At 37.9% G+C, this 19,307-nt stretch overlaps 1 protein-coding gene across 5 annotated transcripts in view; it reads right to left on the reverse strand.

Moving 5' to 3' along the window:
• Positions 1 to 18,294, reverse strand: part of DYNC1I2 (dynein, cytoplasmic 1, intermediate chain 2) — a 23,069-nt gene extending 4,775 nt beyond the window's left edge. The window contains exons 1-12 of one of the 5 annotated variants that reach the window (XM_009072681.1): positions 18,176 to 18,283; positions 17,607 to 17,721; positions 14,244 to 14,334; positions 10,537 to 10,596; positions 9,243 to 9,358; positions 3,079 to 3,168; positions 2,691 to 2,853; positions 2,499 to 2,598; positions 1,868 to 1,993; positions 794 to 940; positions 384 to 497; positions 1 to 32 (exon numbers count right to left, since the gene is read on the reverse strand). The exon at positions 1 to 32 is cut by the window's left edge and continues 93 nt beyond it. In XM_009072681.1, the coding sequence (XP_009070929.1) occupies positions 1 to 32; positions 384 to 497; positions 794 to 940; positions 1,868 to 1,993; positions 2,499 to 2,598; positions 2,691 to 2,853; positions 3,079 to 3,168; positions 9,243 to 9,358; positions 10,537 to 10,596; positions 14,244 to 14,334; positions 17,607 to 17,721; positions 18,176 to 18,283 (1,262 nt within the window). Of the gene's footprint in view, positions 33 to 383; positions 498 to 793; positions 941 to 1,867; positions 1,994 to 2,498; positions 2,599 to 2,690; positions 2,854 to 3,078; positions 3,169 to 9,242; positions 9,359 to 10,536; positions 10,597 to 14,243; positions 14,389 to 17,606; positions 17,722 to 18,175 lie in introns of all 5 variants that reach the window. The other 4 variants (XM_009072680.1, XM_009072679.1, XM_009072683.1 and 1 more) reach the window with 4 other exon arrangements.
• Between the last annotated feature and the right edge of the window lie 1,013 nt (positions 18,295 to 19,307).

A 19,307-nucleotide genomic window follows, 5' to 3' on the forward strand; every position in this document is an offset into this window, starting at 1 on the left:
TTGGACTGTTTGTGAACCAGCTCCATGCTATCCTGTAGTGAAAATATCAGCAACTTACTTTACAAAAAGAAATATTAACACCTACAAAATAATTTAGATTCTGCAATAGGAGGGTTTTTTTAATTTTACTTTATAGAACTAGGCAGGAATAAGAAAGTTTTCTTATTAAAACTGTGTTCACCACTAGCATGAGTGCAACACAAATATACAAAAGAATCAACAGCCAATATTTGATTCCACAGGTGGGTAAATATTTAATCAAATATCAAGCTACCTTAATTCTGTGTGTTGGGAAAATGCTGATTAATGTTTCTGAGATTAATTAATTTTTTTACAAAATATTAACCTGGAATAGATACTATATACATCCAGAATTGTCTTACCTGTGGTTGGGAAAGCATGTCCAGACTCCAAGAGCATATTTTCCCATCAGTTGAGATACTAATCAAATTATGAGCATTCTGGGTCCCAACAACATTCACACAGTACACTGGGTGCTAAGAAAAGTAAAATACTATCAGAAAGGAACTTACAGGTAATAACCAGTTCTGATATAATTAATATCCAGTAAAATACACAAGTTCACCATTTAATAAAGCATAAAGGATTGATCACAACCGAAAGACTCCTCTATAAAACTGATACTTGTTTGCTAACACTTTGGTTTGTATGAACAGCCTGGTTCCTGAGACAGAAACGTTCACCACTATCAATCAAGTGCACTGGACAGAGTTTCCCAGACATTAAACCCATCTCAACAGGACACAGTCCTTGAAGATATTTCACCTCCTACCGTGTGAGCAGCAGCTGAAAGTGGAGTTCTCTGCACTGGGGTTCTCTTATTGCTGCGATTATCCCACAGCACTATCTGGCCTGAGTATGTGCCACCAACCACCAGGTTGGGATGAAACTTTGCAAATGTAGCTGACATCACTGCTGACTGAAAGGAAGAAAAACAAACAACAAAATATACATAAAGGACCATTCAATGACACTATGTCTAAAACTAGTGAGGCCAAATACTAGAACAAGTTCTTTTCCCAGATATATTCAGTACACTACTTCACTGCCCAGTTGCTTAAGGATTCACACATCCTTTGTGACCCCCAACAGTCTCTTAATGTATAATTATAAAACAAAGTTTTCCTCCTCTTTTCTGTCACATGTAACATCTGTACTCCTCCTAGCACAGTTTGTTAGCAAGGGAAGACACAGTAATGCACAAGATTTTAATGGTTTGCCACATTCTGTGGTAATTTCCTTAGAGAATGTAGGAATACATTTTGATACAACAAAGTAACTTTTTCAACCTGAGCTTTGACAGTAATGTGACATCATGAGATTAATTTTGATTCAGCTATGTAATTTGCCAAAATCACAGAAAAAAAGTGGCTATCTCTGGTTTGGCATAATGGAAGAGATTTGCATGTTTTTATCTTTCAGAAAACTACTAAAAAAACTCCATCTGCCTTTTTCCTGATGCATATGTTTCTAGTTTTCATCCTTGTTCCATCTCCTCAGGCTGTCTTCATTTTATTCAGTAAACTAAGCTGCAGTAGTACACAATCCTACTCAATTCCCCTACATACAAACCTTTGTGGTTGAACCATTACACAAGAAGGTTTTCTGTTTTTACGTAAAATAAGAAAATGAGTACCCAAACAAGACTGAATTCTGAATGATGTCAGAAATTCTGAAACAGAATAATGTTCTTCAGCTGAAGTCTCTAGCTATCGACATCTGTTGGCAAACACATGTGGTAAAGTGGATGCCAGCCCAATGAAATCATTACATTGACAAGCATAAGGAAGGTACTTGTCCAAGTTCATTAACATAAAATCTTGAGCCTCCCAAGACAGAATCATACCTGGCAGTGAAAGACATACTCTGGGGTAGTTTTCTTGTACTTCATATTCCATACAAGGGCCACCCCATCAGGCTCGTGAGGTGCATCCTCATTGTTGTTGTAAGAGGCTACAAGCAATTCTGGGTACTGTACAGAAAGTGAAAAAGACTCAAAGTAAGATGAGTAGTCCAGAGAATCCTAGAATCTTTTTTTTCTTTTGCCAAAATAGGGTCCAAAAACCACCTTACATTATAAATGAATGAAAAATTGTCAGTTAAAACTAATCCTTACTAATATATCTCATAAAACAGCATTTACACAGATTAGAGTCTTGTTCTTTCATCATAACTTGCTTTTAACTTTAAAAAAACCCCAGTACTTTTAAGTGGGCTTTTTTCTAAGTGAAGCTCAGAGCCACCTCTATGAAATAGTCCATAAACCAAAACAAATATGCCAAAGACTTTCTTCATAATACAAACCTTTAGCTACTTCTCACAAAAGATTAAGAGCTCTGCCTACTTTTGCAAACCACAGAGCATGTAAGGAACACATCTGGAACACAGCCCATATGAACTGTACTTTTACCAGAGCCAGATACACAGAACTACAAGGATGACAAAGGTAACTGTTTAATGTAAGCATTACTTTTTACCTGGGATGACCAGTCCAAACAGCTGACAACACGATGCTTTGACCAACGTTCATCAAAGAACTGCCTGTTTAAGGACAGCTTTGCTCCTGCTTGAATCTCTCTATAAAGACAATTAGGAGATATTAATCTCAGAGAATCTTTTCAATTACAAGTATTGGACATTAACAGGAGAATATTCAACATTCACATTACCCTTCTTTGTCCTCTAAGTCTCTTCCACTGTAGTCAAAGAAAATGTTGATTTGCTCAGAGAGGGCTCTTTCAACAATCCTTGTGGAGTGGTCAAAGAAACTTAAAAATTCTTCAGAATGCAAAATTTGTTGTTTTTCCTCTTCTGTAAGTTCATGAGGGGCAGCTGAAAAGGATTTACACACACATGTTTTGGACTGCAAGCTTTCACCAATTCTTTTCAGGAAAGAAAACCAGTGGTTTTCATTATTTTAAATAATCTTTGAATTTTATATTTTGCTAGCTGATTCCTATTTAGCAATCATTAATTTTAAATTAATGCAACAAAGTTAAAAAATCTATTTATGCTTTTCTATACAGCACACTCAGAATGTCTTGAGGTGAACTGTACCTTCTTCCTCCTCCTCCTTCTTCAATGTTTTTTCTTCCTCAGGTTCAACCAACGGTTTTGGTGCAACCACATCATCTTCCTCTTCCTCATCTAAGGAGAAACATTACGGTGAGATTGTCAGTGTTTTTAAAGAGTAATTAAACAGTAATATTCCCTATGAATCTCAACTAAGCTGATGTAAAATGGTATCGTGCAGCTTAAAAGGGTTGCATTTGCAAAATGTAGTCCCCAGGATAACATTATCACAAACCAAAGTATCACTGGAACACTGTCTACACCTGGGTTTTAGTCACACTAAATTATGCAGCTGCATAAACTGAAATAAGACACACAAGAAATGGTAAAGAATCCAAAGTGGAAATCTCTCTTCCAGGCATTTATGATTCTACACAAAGCCACGTGATGCATGCATGTTCTGGGTAACATACTGACACATTAATGCTGCAGAATAAAGAAACATCAAATGTCTAAAATAGTTTGTAGAGCAGCTGCTTACTTGTGATCTGAAACCATCAGAGTCTAATGGGCCTTCACATGGCATGAAGATGGCTTACATTAGCTTTCAGGTTGCTATTCTGAGAGGCAAATTTTGCTAAAGATAATAGCAGAGAGATTACATTTTTTCTGTCATTCTAGATGCAAGCCTCATTATCTGTATCATGTTTGGCAATGAGAACTTTACAGGAAAATGTGTTTTCCCTAACTGCAATGAATAACGTAAAGTGTTAATGTTCAGGAATACTGACAAAGCTTACAGCACTTTCTGCATTTCTACATTTTATTCGCTGAGTACTGTAAACCACAAAATAACTTTAAATTACTTAGTGTTGTGGAATATGCATTTCCTGGCTCTTCTTCATCCACTTTCCAGAATAAGCTTCTGAAAAGACTATTTTTATTGGTTAAACAGCTATGTCATCTGCTCATAAGGGTGGCAGCAGGAGACTGCTGCATGCTTCACTGCAGTAATGAGCCCGTGTTAACAGGGCCCAGGCTTGTTTGCTGCAGCCATCTTCCTGACCCACGTTCAAAATTATCTCACACAAAAAGTTTTTTTAAAAAAAAGTAAAAAAAATCCACATGCATGCACACAAAAAGGGGGAAAATAAAAAGGAGGTGGTCAAGGGATGGGAACCAGCTGCCAAGCCATGGTCCCAGCAGCCAGGCCAGCTGACTAGATAGCAACAACCAGATGGTACTGCTAGGATTGTCTCTCCGCTCTGAGGTGGCAATGGGATGGCACAACATTTTTCTGCCTGACTGCTTCCAATCATGTCTTTCCCCAATGGCAAGCCTGTGCAATTACCAGCACTCCAGGAGGTCTAAAGACAAGCCTTTACCCTGCAAACAAAATACAGCTTGTAGGCCATACCAGCTGCCAAACCACACACATAGTGATAGGTTTAAAGAGGTCTGAAAATCTTTCTAACTCCATAGTATAGGCAATAAAAATATAACTGTACCTGCAGGAAAGAAAGCTTTAAATGACACTGTATAATGCACACAATAATACAAACTCCAACTTAATCAAAATGATAATGACGTATGCCAATCCTACATTACTTGAAATTGAGCGATTTTTATGTTCTGACAAGTTTACAGAACTAGGATAAATGGCATGAATGATTTCAATATATGCTCATACTTTTGAACCAAATGGTGAAGGTTAAAATCTTTCCTTTCAAGGGCCTCAATCAGCCACAAAGGAAAACAGTAATCACTGTCTTTTCAGCCAGCCCAACCGCATTTGTCAGCCCTTTCTCCGTCAATGCAGCCAGAGCAATCAACCTGCCAAACATTCAGAATGGAAAAACAATCTGAAAATACAGGGTATAATGCACCTGCCAGTGAAAATGGCCATTTCAAGAAAAGCTAGTGATCTCAGTGACCCTGCTGAGGAGGCGGTGGTGCAAAGGGGAAAGAACGCGTAAAAGAATTCTTAGTGATCTCCACTCTCTTGCACATTGACACTTCCTTACAAAGCATGCCAATTACAGCTTTTGTGCTACTTAAAAAAAATGAAAGCTTTTTTGGGCAAAATAATCACGCAGAGAAACAGAAAGACACTGCTCCTTTTTAGATGGATTCACACGTACAGAGGACGAGTAACCCGAACACTGGATAACTTGTGGCAATTCTAAAGAATGGAACTCTTCATGTCAGATCACCAGAGGTGTGAACAATGATTAATTAAAAAAATGTAACATGAGTTAACACACACGGGTTTGAGAACAACAAACACAGGACCACATATTCACATTAGTCACTCGGACAAACAACCCCTCTTGTTCCCCCCACCAATCAATCTTGCAGAATTAAATGAGGCCTTCAAATTTAGAAATTTGGGTTTGGGTCACCCTGGATACATTATTCCAGCTCTGAAAGTCCCAAATTAGAAATTTCTGCCCAACCCCCCATTAGTCATACTACACTGATTCTAAGTACCATTTTCAGTGACAGGAGTCAAATTCTTGTCAAATGTAGATGGTCAACCCTTTAGTGCTAAGTGACCTTCTAATCTACATATTTTATTCAGAAGATCATATAGTTGATTGCTCCTGCCTTTTAATGTTTGAAACATAAATGGCATATATTATACAGAGCTCTAAATTCCTTCATAGTACTTTCACTGCATACAACTAGCTGATATTACTGCATTTAAATGCAGGATACAGCACTTATTTTAATATTCTCAAAGTATCAGACTTGAAATTGAACATGTCATCTCATTCATTTATCCCTAACTACATCAATCTAAAACCTTCTCTCTAAAGAAGAGTCATATGCAAACTTTCTCATTAAGGGATCTGGAGAAAAAAAAAAAACCCAAACCAAAACAACCCCACATATATGACTTCTTGACCTCATTATCTAAAACTAGAATGCTTTCTTACCCAAACCCAGCGCCCCTTCCCACTGAAATTTACAAGCAAAAAAGGCAGCATTAAGCTGCTGGGCCATAAAAGAGATATGAAATGTTTGTTTTAATTACCGTCTTCCTTTATCCTGAATTTATTTAATAACAGGCCAGAGGCTGGAATTTGCAAGGGACTGGCATAACAATAACATATAACCCAGAAAACACAGAGATTGGACATACTATTTCTGAAACAGTTGCACATCTAGTAAGCCAAGAACCCATGACACAGTGGTATCCTGCATTTATTTCAAGTCAGATATGTCAATTTGGAAACCTTAAGGACACTCCCTAACTTCATCCTCCTTATTCATTATTGACTGTACCCACTGGCATTCTATGCCACTTTGTCAGTACACCAAATACAATTCCAAATGAAAAAAAGGCTGCTAAGATTCAGAAAAGTCACAGGGCCATGAAGACAGGAAATGGGACTCTGTGTCACATCAACACAGTGATGAATATTCATTGTAATATGCTAAGGGATTAACTCCATGTTATTTCTGACAGGTGAACAGGGGATCTAAGGTTACAAACTGAGCAGTAAAGTAGCTGCTATTTTAGTGCAGTCTTTAATAGCAGCAAATTTCTTGTCAATGAATGCTAAAAACAGATTTAATGAACCACTGAATTTTTAGTTTGAGTTAACATGAAAATTGTGATGTATTTTGGCAAGACCGAAAGAAAAGCAGAGCTGTAAATTAGACTGCACCTAGCAATAACACTGTAGAGTGGAGTTCCAGTTGTCTAAGTAATCTGTTGCTGCAGAGTAGGTTAATCAAAGTTAAATCATCTGTGAAATGGGTGGCTTTTGTTAAGCCGAATGTCTTCATATCAAGCTTTCCCTCCGTATTTCACTGTACATTTAAGGCATGTACCAGATAACACATGACTATGTAAGAGTCTGTTGGGTTTTGTCAAATATTAAAATGCAAAAACCCTACAGGCACCATAGCAGCATCCAAGAAGTGAATCCTATACACCATATTGTTATTACTCTGCTTATTATTTTAATTCTGTGTCTTGGAGACCTTACCAGACAATTATTCCTCAAAGAGTTGAGCTAATACAATAATACTGTTTGCAGTCAGTTGTGACTGCACATGCACAGTATGGTACAGCAGCTCCAATGAATAAGTACCCAGTTAGCCTAGGAAAAGCCTTAATTGTGACAGCTGAGCAAAATCATATCCCCCTACATGCTCACCTTTCTTTGGATTGACTACTTCAAGAACTCGTATCTTTATTGGGTACACTGGTGACTAATTTTTTTCCATGTGATTTTGAACAACATGCCTTCTAATCACAAAGGAACAGATCAAACTGTGTAGCAGAGAGCAGTGTAGTGAGACACAGGGAAAAAACAATCGGCACTAATGACTACAATACTGTGTGTTGGCCAACACGGAGCCTGCAGAACATTATACCACAGTTCACATCTGAATTGCATCTCTGTTGTTGAAACTCTTTCTGCTGCCCTGCTAGGAAGAAATGAGTCTAGGAAGGGAATACAATTTCCACTGTTTTTTTCAGAGAGCAGATCTGCAACCAAATAGAGGTTAAATAACAACCCTAATAACTAGTTGACCATACTAACTAAAAAGCAGGTCCACTAAAACTGAACAATGAGAGTAAAACCGAACAATGAGGGAAGCAGGAGAAGTGCTACACACAGCATCACAGGAAGTCAAATGGCTGTAGATAGTAGAAGAGAGGATGTCAGAACAAGGATGCTGGAGAACGGAGCAGCCTGAACACCAGATGTTCATGTTAAAATGGTGACAAAAGTTTGTCAAGTAGTAATGGCACAGAGACATAGATGCTGAGGCTTACTAGTTACCAGGTATGGAAGAACACCGAGTGAGGCATAACACTTCTATCAAGCCAAAATAAATTCAACTGGTCTCTAAATAAAAAGATGATCATCATTACTCTATCACATAATGACAACCCCTCCCAGAACAGGAACAGGATATGCCAAGAGAACAAGGGGGAAAAAGGGCCTATTTCCTCTGCTACATTCCTCAGAATAACGAACCATTTCATTTATGTAACAAACACAGCTGCTACAAAAACAGCAGGTTTAGAAGACTAAGGCTATTGAAAAGTCAAACCTGAAACTCACACTGACAAGTGATTTATCTGTAATACATTACTCCAGAACACAATACTAAAAACCTAAATCATAGAATTTAAGGGTTGGAATGGACCTTACATGATCTATGATTTCTGTTTGCAGCTAACTTCAAGTGTTTTAATATTGAAAAGCAAATTCATTAGCCAACCATGTTTTGTTCAGAAAAATTTCTTTACTCTCAATCTGTTTGTCCCCCAGACTGTACTGATACTGAGGCTTGCCCTGACCCAGGTGCAGCACCTTGCACTTGGCTCATGAGATTCCCCATGGGCCTCTTCTCAAGCTTGTGCAGGACCTATGGATGGCATCCTGTCCTTCAGAGGTGTCAACCACACCACTCACCACTCATCTTGGTGTCATCTGCAGATTTTCTGAGGGTGCACTTGATCCCTTTGACTGTGTCACTGATAAACACATTAAGTAGCACTGATCCCAGTACGGACCCCTGAGGGACACCACTTGTCACTGATGTCCATGAGGACTCTGAGCTGCTGACCACTACCCTCTGGATGCAACCATTCAGCCAATTCCTTATCCACACAACAGTCCACCCATCAAATCCATCTCTAATTTAGAAAGCAGGATGTTGTGGGGGGACGGTCTCAAAGGCCTTACAGAAGTCCCAATAGATGACATGTGTAGCCTTTCTCTTGTCCACTGATATAGTCACTCCATTGCAGAAGGCCACTAGGTTGGCCAGGCAGGACTTGCCCTTGGTTAAGCTGTGCTGGCTGTCCCAAATCAGCTCCCTGTCCTTCATGTGCCAAGTTGTGTGTGGATTCTTAATTGTCATAAACGCAAAATATATCCCATTTATTTATCAGCTGTCAGTTAATTAAGAAACTCTGTGTCTAATCTGAACACTTACTAGGAGTGCAAAAATACCATGTAGTAGTAGTAAGAGTGTTGTTAAACAAGATGCAGAATGACAGTAACAGTTAAGCAAGACACATACAAATTTAATAACAGGATTTACATCAATTATCTCATGTATCAACCTTCATTTACCTTACTGCATTTCAAGATCACAAATGCTGCTTCTAATTCAGCCAGTCATCATTCTTATAATAAAACAAAAATAACTTAGGTAGCAATAAGTTAACCATTCACCTTCCTTGGGCTGAGTCATAACCGGTGTTTGCGTCTCCTTTGTATACGTAACAATTTCTCGAGGAGGGAAGTCAACTTGTGTAATTTTGGCCATTCCAAGTTTAACAGGTCCACGTCTAAATCAAATTAATAGAGAAATCAGAAAAAAACATTTAACTTCATTAACTACTTCACATTTTGCCTAGAATAATACCCAAGTCATTATATCACAGCACTGCTTAGTCTAACTTAAATCTAGTAGAAACTTAACTCTGAAGAAGTCACACAATTATGACTAATATTGTATCATTATCATTTAGGATCAGCAGCTATTTATACATCTGTGGCAAAAATAAAGACATGCATATATAACTATCTGCGCTGCAGGATATAATTTTAAATTGTTGCTCTTTGTGTTTGACCAGAGTACTGCCCCAAACATGGCACAGCCCTGTTTTCAGTGGAACAGATCTGCTCATGAGTCATGTTCGTACAGAAACACTTCTAAGATTCTAAAGCCTGAAAACCAGCATTTCCTAGTCTTTGAACTTTGCTGCCCTTTTCTGTCCACCTCAAAGATGCTATTTAGAATGCAGAAGTGCAAGTCTAACCTGAAACTCACACTGACAAGTGATTTATCCATAATACATTACTCCAGAACGCAATATTAAAAACCTCTGAGCTTTGACTTTAGCTTATAGAAGATCCTATAAAGGCAAATATAGCCAGCATCAAACTACAACACAATGTACTTCCAAAACCCACACAACATTAACTCAGTCATTGCAGCTTCCCATAAATGCCAATCGCAGCCTGTACTGTAACAATACTGCAATGAACCAACAATTTACCTATATCAAATTTACATTCTTGTTATCAACTCCTTTGCCAAGACAAAAGGTTTTGGCGGGCAGAACCCTAATTCTTAGAGCACAATATGGGTTTTAGCAAGTGATTTTTTTTACAGCTTTTATAAACATATTTATAAGAAAAGATGGGAGTTGCTGGTTTTAAATACATTTATTATTCTAAGCCTTTTATTTTAAATAAACGACTTCTTAAAGTTTACATTTTGTCAAAGAAAGACTCAAAGGAAAACACAAAAGTTTTGTTATTAGACATAAGCATCTAATGTATATTAAATACTGTAAGTTTCCCATTGCAAGCAAACTGTGCTAAGTTTAGGGACAGAGAGTTTCCTTTACTTACAGAGCAGCCTCCTAACAACAACTTGAAGTCTTAGAGTCAAAATAAGCTCTTATACTTATTATCCATAAGCACATGAAAGAGGGAATATAAGAAATCTATGCAATACCCCAGATCGGAATCAGAGTGGAGCTGAAGAACTGACGGATCAGTATCCCAATGCAGCGTCCTGATACCCCAGGTTGAACAATCATGCAGCATTAGCAAAAAAGGCCAGAGATTAGTGAAGCAAATACACACACTATGAAATTCTAGAGTTACAGCGAGCTTACAGCTATTTCATTGTTCACAGGAAACAAGGCAATGCAACACCAGTTAAGGGAAATTCAACAAACATTCAGTGTAATAACACATGCAGTAAATACAAAAGAAGCAAAACACAGAATTCAGAGCTATTAGCAAAGAATTAAACTATTTTAAAGATTGAAAGTTAAAGATCTGCAAACAAATGTAGCCTTTGTGAAAGGCAAACAGATTACAAATACTGACAAGAACCACTAAAAACTTCAAATTCCTTCAAAAATCTGTTCAGATTTGTTCATGTCATACGAAGACAGACTTGTTAACATAATGCAGACTTGCCCAGAGCAGTAAATATGTGGAGGAAACTGTCATATTGGCAAAGGAAATGAGTACACACACAAGCCTTTTGGTAGGAGGGCAAAAATGCATTTCCACTGGGATAGAGAACTGCTAGAGTTTCTAAGATGTGACACTGCAGTAATTATGGGTTAAGCACTGCCTTGGGCTTGTAAGTGTCATCTGAGTTAGAGCCAACTCCATTAAAGATACTTAAATCTCTTAGAAATAGTGGTCTGTATATTAATAACACGTTTCAAAGTCATGTGGAATAATGAACAGAATGGATCCATTTCAAGTCGCCTTTGTATCAGAAGAAATACGAAGGGGGAAATCAATATTCCCTCTCCATTTTGAGTCTTCATTCCTTCTTCACATATTTTCATGCAGTCTGCTGGCTGCTACGAGGCTTAGGCAGAAGTTTAAAAACACACTTAAAAGAGAGATTAACATATTAACATGCATGTTTCTTCTGACATTCTTAGATGCTGTTACATATATTTTAAAATAATGTTTTTGAATAAAAGAATAAATACGTAAAAATTTACTCTAAGTCAATAAAAGGCAATTTTATATTTTCATCCCATACACAGTAACTTTCCTATAAATCAGGTCCAGAATTCCTAAAGTTGATCTGAAAAACGTACATACAAGGCTATAAAAGCTCATAAATATGGGTGTGTCATGCACTACCTTGTTCTCGTAGAAAATATGCATTAGAAGTATTAATTACAGCTTAATTAAGAATTAAAGATCCACTGTCTTCATAATTAGCAAATCATTCTACATAACTGCTATTGCATCCCCAGCAACAGCTTAATACCTAAATCTCCAAAACATCTTTAGAACTTTTGTGCATCAGAAAACACATAATTTTAACATTAAAGTTAATTACTTTGAGTCTACTTATTTGTTATGTCTCTGCTATTGTTCTTGAGCAAACAGATTTAAGCATGGAGCTGAATTTGGTGCCTGAGACTTCAAGCTGGATATTGCTTATATGTTGTTCAATCATAAGCAAAACCAAACCCCCACCCCACCCTTCCTGTGGCAAGGGATAAGTTAGCTACAGGTACAAATGCTGCATCACACCAGTACTTGTCAAACACTTCCTCAACTTTTTCAATCCCATTTGAGAGGAACTTGGGGAAAGAGCTACAAATATAAAAGGCTCCAACTTCTGCAGCTGCTTAAGATCTAGCTGTTAATAAGGTAGCTTTCCTGCTTTCAAAGCATTCTTTTCACATTCAGCAGTTGCTTCTGTGGTACCAGGGACAGTCCATCTTCTAAAAGGTTTGGAGTCAACAAGCAATACAGGATATGCAGTTAAATGTTTCTCAGAGATATAATTTTTTTAAAAGGTAACATTCTGAGATAGAATTCACCTATTATATATGTACCAAAATTATGTAAAATACTGTTTCTTTAGTTTTCCACTTGTTTGTTATGCCTTAAACTAAATTAATTTATCTACAAGCTTCAGTGAACAGAAATTCCCATTCTTCCACATACACCCAACTTCCCTATATCCAGGTTCATTCCTAATGCTTCCTATATCTCTAAAGTCTTTTCTGCTTTTAAACTGATTACATGAACATCCACCTAACCTAAAAGAAAACCAAGTGCATTAATTTCTAGTCTTGAATTTATACTCTTAACTGTGGAAAAAGCATAATCAAACTAGGAAGCAAAACTCTTCACTAATGAAAATAAGGCAAGACAGATGGAAGTAACAGCAGGAACAGTCTGAACACTGCCCTCTTAATTGCTAAAAGCATTAATGACAAGATTCAGCATCACAGAAGAGGCTTTCCAACATCTCATTGCTGTGAATCACCTGTGAAATGGCAGGTGTAACACCAAGGGTTATCACACAGTCCAACTTCCAGGTTCAAACGTATGTGTGCTTTAGAAATGTATGAACTTGTACTAACAGACCAGGATACAAACACCTGTTTACTGGGGGAGAGGAAGAATGTTATCCAGTGGTCATGGAATAAGCAAGGGGATTAACAGGTCCCCTATAATACCATCAGTCTGGCTGAACATTCATGCCTCCAACCCTTACAGACCACAATCTTGAGACAGATTTAAAGTTAGAAAATGCATGAAGCTATTGAAGTGTAGGATATAAGTGCTAAAAAAGAATTTGGGTTCATATCTGCTGCCTGATGTATTCTCTGTTTTAACTTCGTAATTTCTACTTAGAAATAGGCACCATGTAACCTTTGTTCAGGTCACTAATACCTTGAATATTTCAGACTAAGACTGCATATAGTGCTGCATGCACAATTCACATGCATACAAGATATCAGTGCAGCCTTTAAAAATTGTTTCAAAGTACTCTAAGCATTCACTCCTCCAAATCAACTACTCATATAAGATAAAAAGTAACTGACTGTGCTTTTACTGAACTTCATCCAAATGTATACTCTGTAAATTTTAAGTACAGGAACTTAATTTGCTAAGAAAATATCTTACCTATATTAATAGACAGGTACTGCTGTTATTCACAGACTGTGCATGGGAAACAGTAGAAATCTGGACACTTTGGAAGGAGTATTTCCCACCTTATCATCCACATCTCACCACTAGGAATACTTAACAGAAATATTTATCTGACTCTCCTTTACAGCAGGAAGTCTCAAACCATCGTGCACAAAGAAATGGTCACACAGATGTGGCAAGTACTGGCTCTGAAAAAAAACCAAACCGACTGTGGCTGAACTACAATGGGGTTCTGTTTTGGCAAAGTAAGGGAGATTGTGAGTGCTGTAGTTGTGTTACACAGATGGCTGCAAAGTGAAATAATGAGAAACATGGCTCTGAGTAATGCAGTTTGTAGACAGTACCTTTTATTAGACCAACTAGAAATGAGGAAAATGAGGAATGGTCTATCATCCATATACACTCTCCTTTGGAAAAAGCTGAGAAGAGCCCAAAAGTTGCACTTTTCCAGTTTGTTATTGCCCCATCACATTCATTTTACTTTAAACTCACAAGTTGAAACAACTCCCCATTAATGCTGGCCCTTTCAAATGAGGAAGTGTAGTTGTATTTCAAATCTTAAAGTGTGGCTCTACTCTTTTCTGCGTACCTAAGTTCCGCAGCAAACCAGTCCCTCTTCACAGATTCAACGCTGTAACCTCACAGCATCATAACCAAGCAGATAACCTTGATTTCTTCTGAAGTTTCATTACTCAGAACACAAGCACTGAGCAAAGGAACATGACATACCTGGATCCAACAGCACCATCGCCGGAGTCCTGGCTCCCAGCCTCGCTTGGCGTACTCACGGATTTGGAGGACGGAGAGGTAGGAGGAGGGACTAAATAGTGAAACAGACAGGTATCCGCTGTTACTACTCGCAGAGGTTGCACAGCTTAGGATGTTTGCAAAGTAATTTAAAATGAAGTATTAAAAAAAATGTGATGGCAAAAAAAAAATACATGGATGGAAATGAACAGTAAGAAAGAGAGGGGAAAAGACAATGTTAACAATTCATGCTGGACTTTCATGCAATTGGCATTTATGCATCTGGAGCATACAAAAAGACATGGAGGGAAAGACATTTAAAAAAAAATGAATTGAGAAAGTATTTTTAAACTGAACTTTTGAGAAATGATGACATCGATTTTCAAAGGGTAATTTCCACTAAGTCATGTTGCTTAAACATAAAGAAGATAGTTGTTAATACAGCTTTGACATAAATTTTTCTTAAAAATTAGACAATGAATGTGTTTAACTAGCAATGTTATTTCAAAACATATAATCATCAAAGCATGGACAAAAAAAGAGGCTTTGTCATGCAGCATGCTGTTAGGTTTGTTCTAGATTGAATCAAAATAACATAAATGTCATGTATTACATCAAAGTTTCTAGCATTGAGTTTTGAGGATTTTTTTTTTTTTACTTGCCAGTAAACACTCGAGTACTGATCTGTTGAAACTTTTTCTTAAGAGTAGGTTCATTTTTAGCATCTAGATGAAGCCTGCATTCACCATTTAAGAAGTAACATGCTTTTTTGGAACTGATGCATAACAGTGCATGGTACCATGCAATCTGAGACAAACACAAAGCTGTTCTGGTATTTCTTTCAACTTTTCATTTCAGAAATAGTCAAACTTATTATTTAATGAAACTTAGGGTTCATACTTAAGAATCAGGGGATGTGTTGAAGGTCCTTATATGCTTCATTTTTTAGCAGTATGTAAAACATTCACTAGTTAGCAACCTTTAAAAAGAACCTTTTATCAACTGAACAAGAATTATGTTTATAAACTGGTATCTACTCTATCAGGGGTCAGGCGTGGGAGAATTCTGAATTTAGATCTGCAAGATTTCTAGAGAATTTCCTGAAATTACAAGCACACTGTTAATTCTAAGGAATTTTTCCATCCCATCGCAAAACAGACATATGACTCACTGACAAAAAAAATCTCTCCTAATTTTTCAAAAAAAAAATCAGTCATTTCTTCAATTTATTAAGAATTCATTTTAGATGAAATGTCTTTCACAGGGGACACTTTTTTATAGGTCTAGCACTATATTTCATAAATTCATACTTACACACTCTTAGACTTTAGACTTATACCTAGATAAATAGAGACTTCAGACTTATATCTATATAAATACAGGTGTATAAGAGTACATAGATTCTTCAACACATCATCGCTATACACTGCTCAGTTTGTGCTAAGGGAGATGCCCCTGGGCCCTGGTATCGCTCTTTTCGTGCGCTGTGAATAGGGCTGACATTCTAACCTCGCCCCTCCTGGGCCGCAGTGGTGCCACGCGTGGCTGTCCCTGTCCCTGGCCCAGGGCCGCGGGAGCCTCGAGCCGAGCGCTGGTCCTGCACTGCCCTCGCGTGGGGAAAGCGATTTTCACCCAGCCCAACACAGGACTGAGCTGGAAACACCTTCCTCAAAGTTATTCCGGTGCACTAACCTAGGGCTCCTTACATAACAAGTACAGTAGGTATGAAAATCATACAGACATCCTTACTGCCCCTTCTCCCACCAGAGCTATGTCTCTCTGGTAGTTAACAGGACAGGAATTGCCTCAGGAATTTTTAATTCAATTTTCTATGAAGGAAGCTAATCTCAAGCCATCCACCTCCACTGCCAGCATGAGCACAAGCTACCTGCACACGGAGTAGCTCAGCCACGAGTTAGTTCAGTTCAGGCACACCATCACTATGTGCCAGTACCCAGTCAGCAGAAGAGCAGCCTGTCTGTGCCTCAGGCATGCTACTGAGAGGCAGCAAACACCACAATTTAGCTTGATTTAGGATCCATATCAGATCAGTGTATCTTGAAAGAGACCAGAATTACTTCCCTGCAAATCTGTGCCCATTGAAGGGTGTGGTTAACCAGATGCTCTGTGGAATTAAACACAACATGCAGGGTGTGCCCGAAGCTGCGGGCCAGCGCCTCCAAGCTGAGCATTAACAGCTACTCTCAGTCTAGGCAATGAGTTGCTTTGAGGATTATTCTATGGTCTAAGATTCTCAAAAAAAAAAACCAACCCATGTGCATTTCTACAAAGTCTCATCAACTGCCTTAGCAAAACCTCATGAAAGGGAAGGGTTGAACTATTAGCCTAGCAAGCAAAAATATACAGTAGGTCAGGACTGATTACTTAAACAGCTCAATGCTAGAGCTAACATAGCCCAAATGCAGTCTCTGAACCATGGGAACATGACTGCTGTGGCTGTGGGAATGAGAGCAGCTGTAATGGTCTTTATTCCAGGTTCACTTTTGAACACTTGAGGATTAAGTAAAAGCAATTTTGAAGATACAGTCACAGATATACTATGTCTGTAACAAATTATTATTACATTTTTATTTACAAACCTCATTGAAATAGAGTCTCACCAATGAGCCAAACTGCTCAGTTTTAAACCCCTTCGATTTCAGAGCTGGAGACAAAAAGTACAGTTGAATTAACACACTCTTTGCTTTTGCCTTCCAGAGATGTGTCTATATAAAGGCAAAAAGCAACAACCAATATCCTAACACACCCAAGAGTGGCACGGGTATCAATCACCACCCTTGGTAGTTACATTTTATGGTTAGCCTTGCTATCACTCCAAAGTTAGTCAAGTATTTGGGGTAAGAAAAACTAGTGTGTAAAAGATGCAGAAAGGAAACAAGCCAACTCCACACAAATATATTTAGCATTATAAAAAAGAGTAGGGAGAAAAGTACAGAAGAATAAGGCACAGGAAAAATGGGGAAACAAAAGAAAACACATACATGATATTTATATATTTCAACTAAAATGCTTCAAATAATGCACTGAGTGTAAAATGTGTATTTTATAAAACAGTGCTATGTAATGTGTACTGAAGCACATCACTTGACATTTATAACAGAGATCATGCAGGACATAATAGTGTAAGAACCAGACATGTGTACCCCCAAAAAAGCCAGAGAATTTTCATGTTAGTTCTACAAATACCTCGATCCAAACAAAAACAAACATACAAACCACCACCACACAAAAAAACCCAACATAAAACCCCCAAAGCACCTCGGCCCCCCCAAAAATCCAAGCCAAAACCTCCCAAACATTTATCTCAAATATTAACATTCCTACCAACAGGAGACTCAGGTGTCAACCCCATGCTCTGAAGTAATGCTTCGGCTTCTCTTCTCTTCTTTTCAAGATCAGATTCTTCTTGTACAGGAAGAATTTCTTTCTTCTGGTCAGTCTAAAAATGATTCAATAATTGAGTTACAGCATTTAACCTTTCACTTATTTTGAGACCTCACAGGTTTTATCGTATTACTGAAATCTATAATCATACAGGTTAGATATGTCACTCTAGTAATTCTGATGATAAAATCACACGGAGCTTTCATGCAGTAGTTTATGGTGATTTATGGTGTCACATGCACACAAACTGGTTCAGAAATCTGAACTTCATGCTCGTGTAGGATTAAAAAAACCCAAAATTAATGTCTAAATTATCATTTGGACAATTCTTTAGAAAACAATAGTGTTTGCTCTTACCAGAAAATGAAAGTGCTACATTTGCATTAGCACCAACCATTAAACTGACATTCCCAGAACAGCAGGTAGCAGAGAATTATGTGAACCTACCCTTAAATTTTGGGCAAGTTACATGTGTAACGTCAAATTTCAAAGCAAAAATTCTTTCTTACTTCTTTTTTCTTTCTTTCTTCCTCCTTTCTCTTCTTCTCCTCCCTGATTTGAGCTAATCGTTGCTTCTTGCGCTCCAACTCCGCCTTCAGCTCACTTTTGTCCGACATGGCTGAAACACTGGTCAACAGAAATCACAGCACTGCTTGGCTTTGGTTTGACTTTTTTTTTAAAGACAGTTTCTTTAAAGAAAAGCTGCTACCCTTAAAGAAGCTGCACAAGCTTACCAAAACCAGAAGCCTGAAAAAGTCAAGAGTAATTGAAAAAAAATCTCATTCCTATTTCCATATGTCTTTCACTTTTCACATTGCCAGCACTTAAGGGACTGACTTAAACCAGACAGAACTAAGACATGGTGACAGCATCCCCTCCTAGGGCAGGTCTGATGCTGTCTGAAGGAACTACTTGGAAAGGTGAGGCACTGCAGATGTTAAGTGTGTGACCCTGACATGGAATTCTGTACAGCTGCAGAGCCAACTGAGGCTGCAAACAGCAAGGAGAGCACCAAGACAGTGTTTGCCTTTCACTCTTCACTCCAACAGCTAAACATTGGCATGGTATGATTTAGCAGTATGTCATCTATACATCCCTCTACATACAATTGTACAAGATTTATTAAAAGACTTAGTGGGATTACTCTAAATTACAAGTGTGATAGACACAAACCTGTAAAATACTTGCACTAATGATTTTTTCCAAAAGCTTTTCATACACTAAGAAATTGGTGGATTTTTTAAAGTTTTACAAGCAGTTTTGCTACACAACTAACTCAAATACAGACAACAAGGTCAACAACAAACGGTGGAAAAACCCCCAACACTTAAAGATTCAGAATGTAGCTATGAAAAACTGTGTGAATGGGCTAAGTGAAGAAAAGCTTCATTTTACTGTTTGAAATCAAATCCAAGTCAGCATAGACAATGCAGAAGTGGTTCTACAACACACGAGGGAACTATAAATGCTTTCACACTAGGCTTGACAACAAAGATTAAGCATCAGTGACATAACTCTGTGCTAACTCGACACCAATAATACCTGCAGGTGTTTCACAGTACACCTAAGTACAGAAAAGGATGCAAAATGCTGCAAGCCTCACACATCTACCCCAAGGGGAGAGAGGGAAGGGGAGAGAGG

Source organism: Acanthisitta chloris, unplaced genomic scaffold, assembly GCF_000695815.1.
Source record: "Acanthisitta chloris isolate BGI_N310 unplaced genomic scaffold, ASM69581v1 scaffold18054, whole genome shotgun sequence".
Classification (NCBI taxonomy): Eukaryota; Metazoa; Chordata; class Aves; order Passeriformes; family Acanthisittidae; genus Acanthisitta; species Acanthisitta chloris.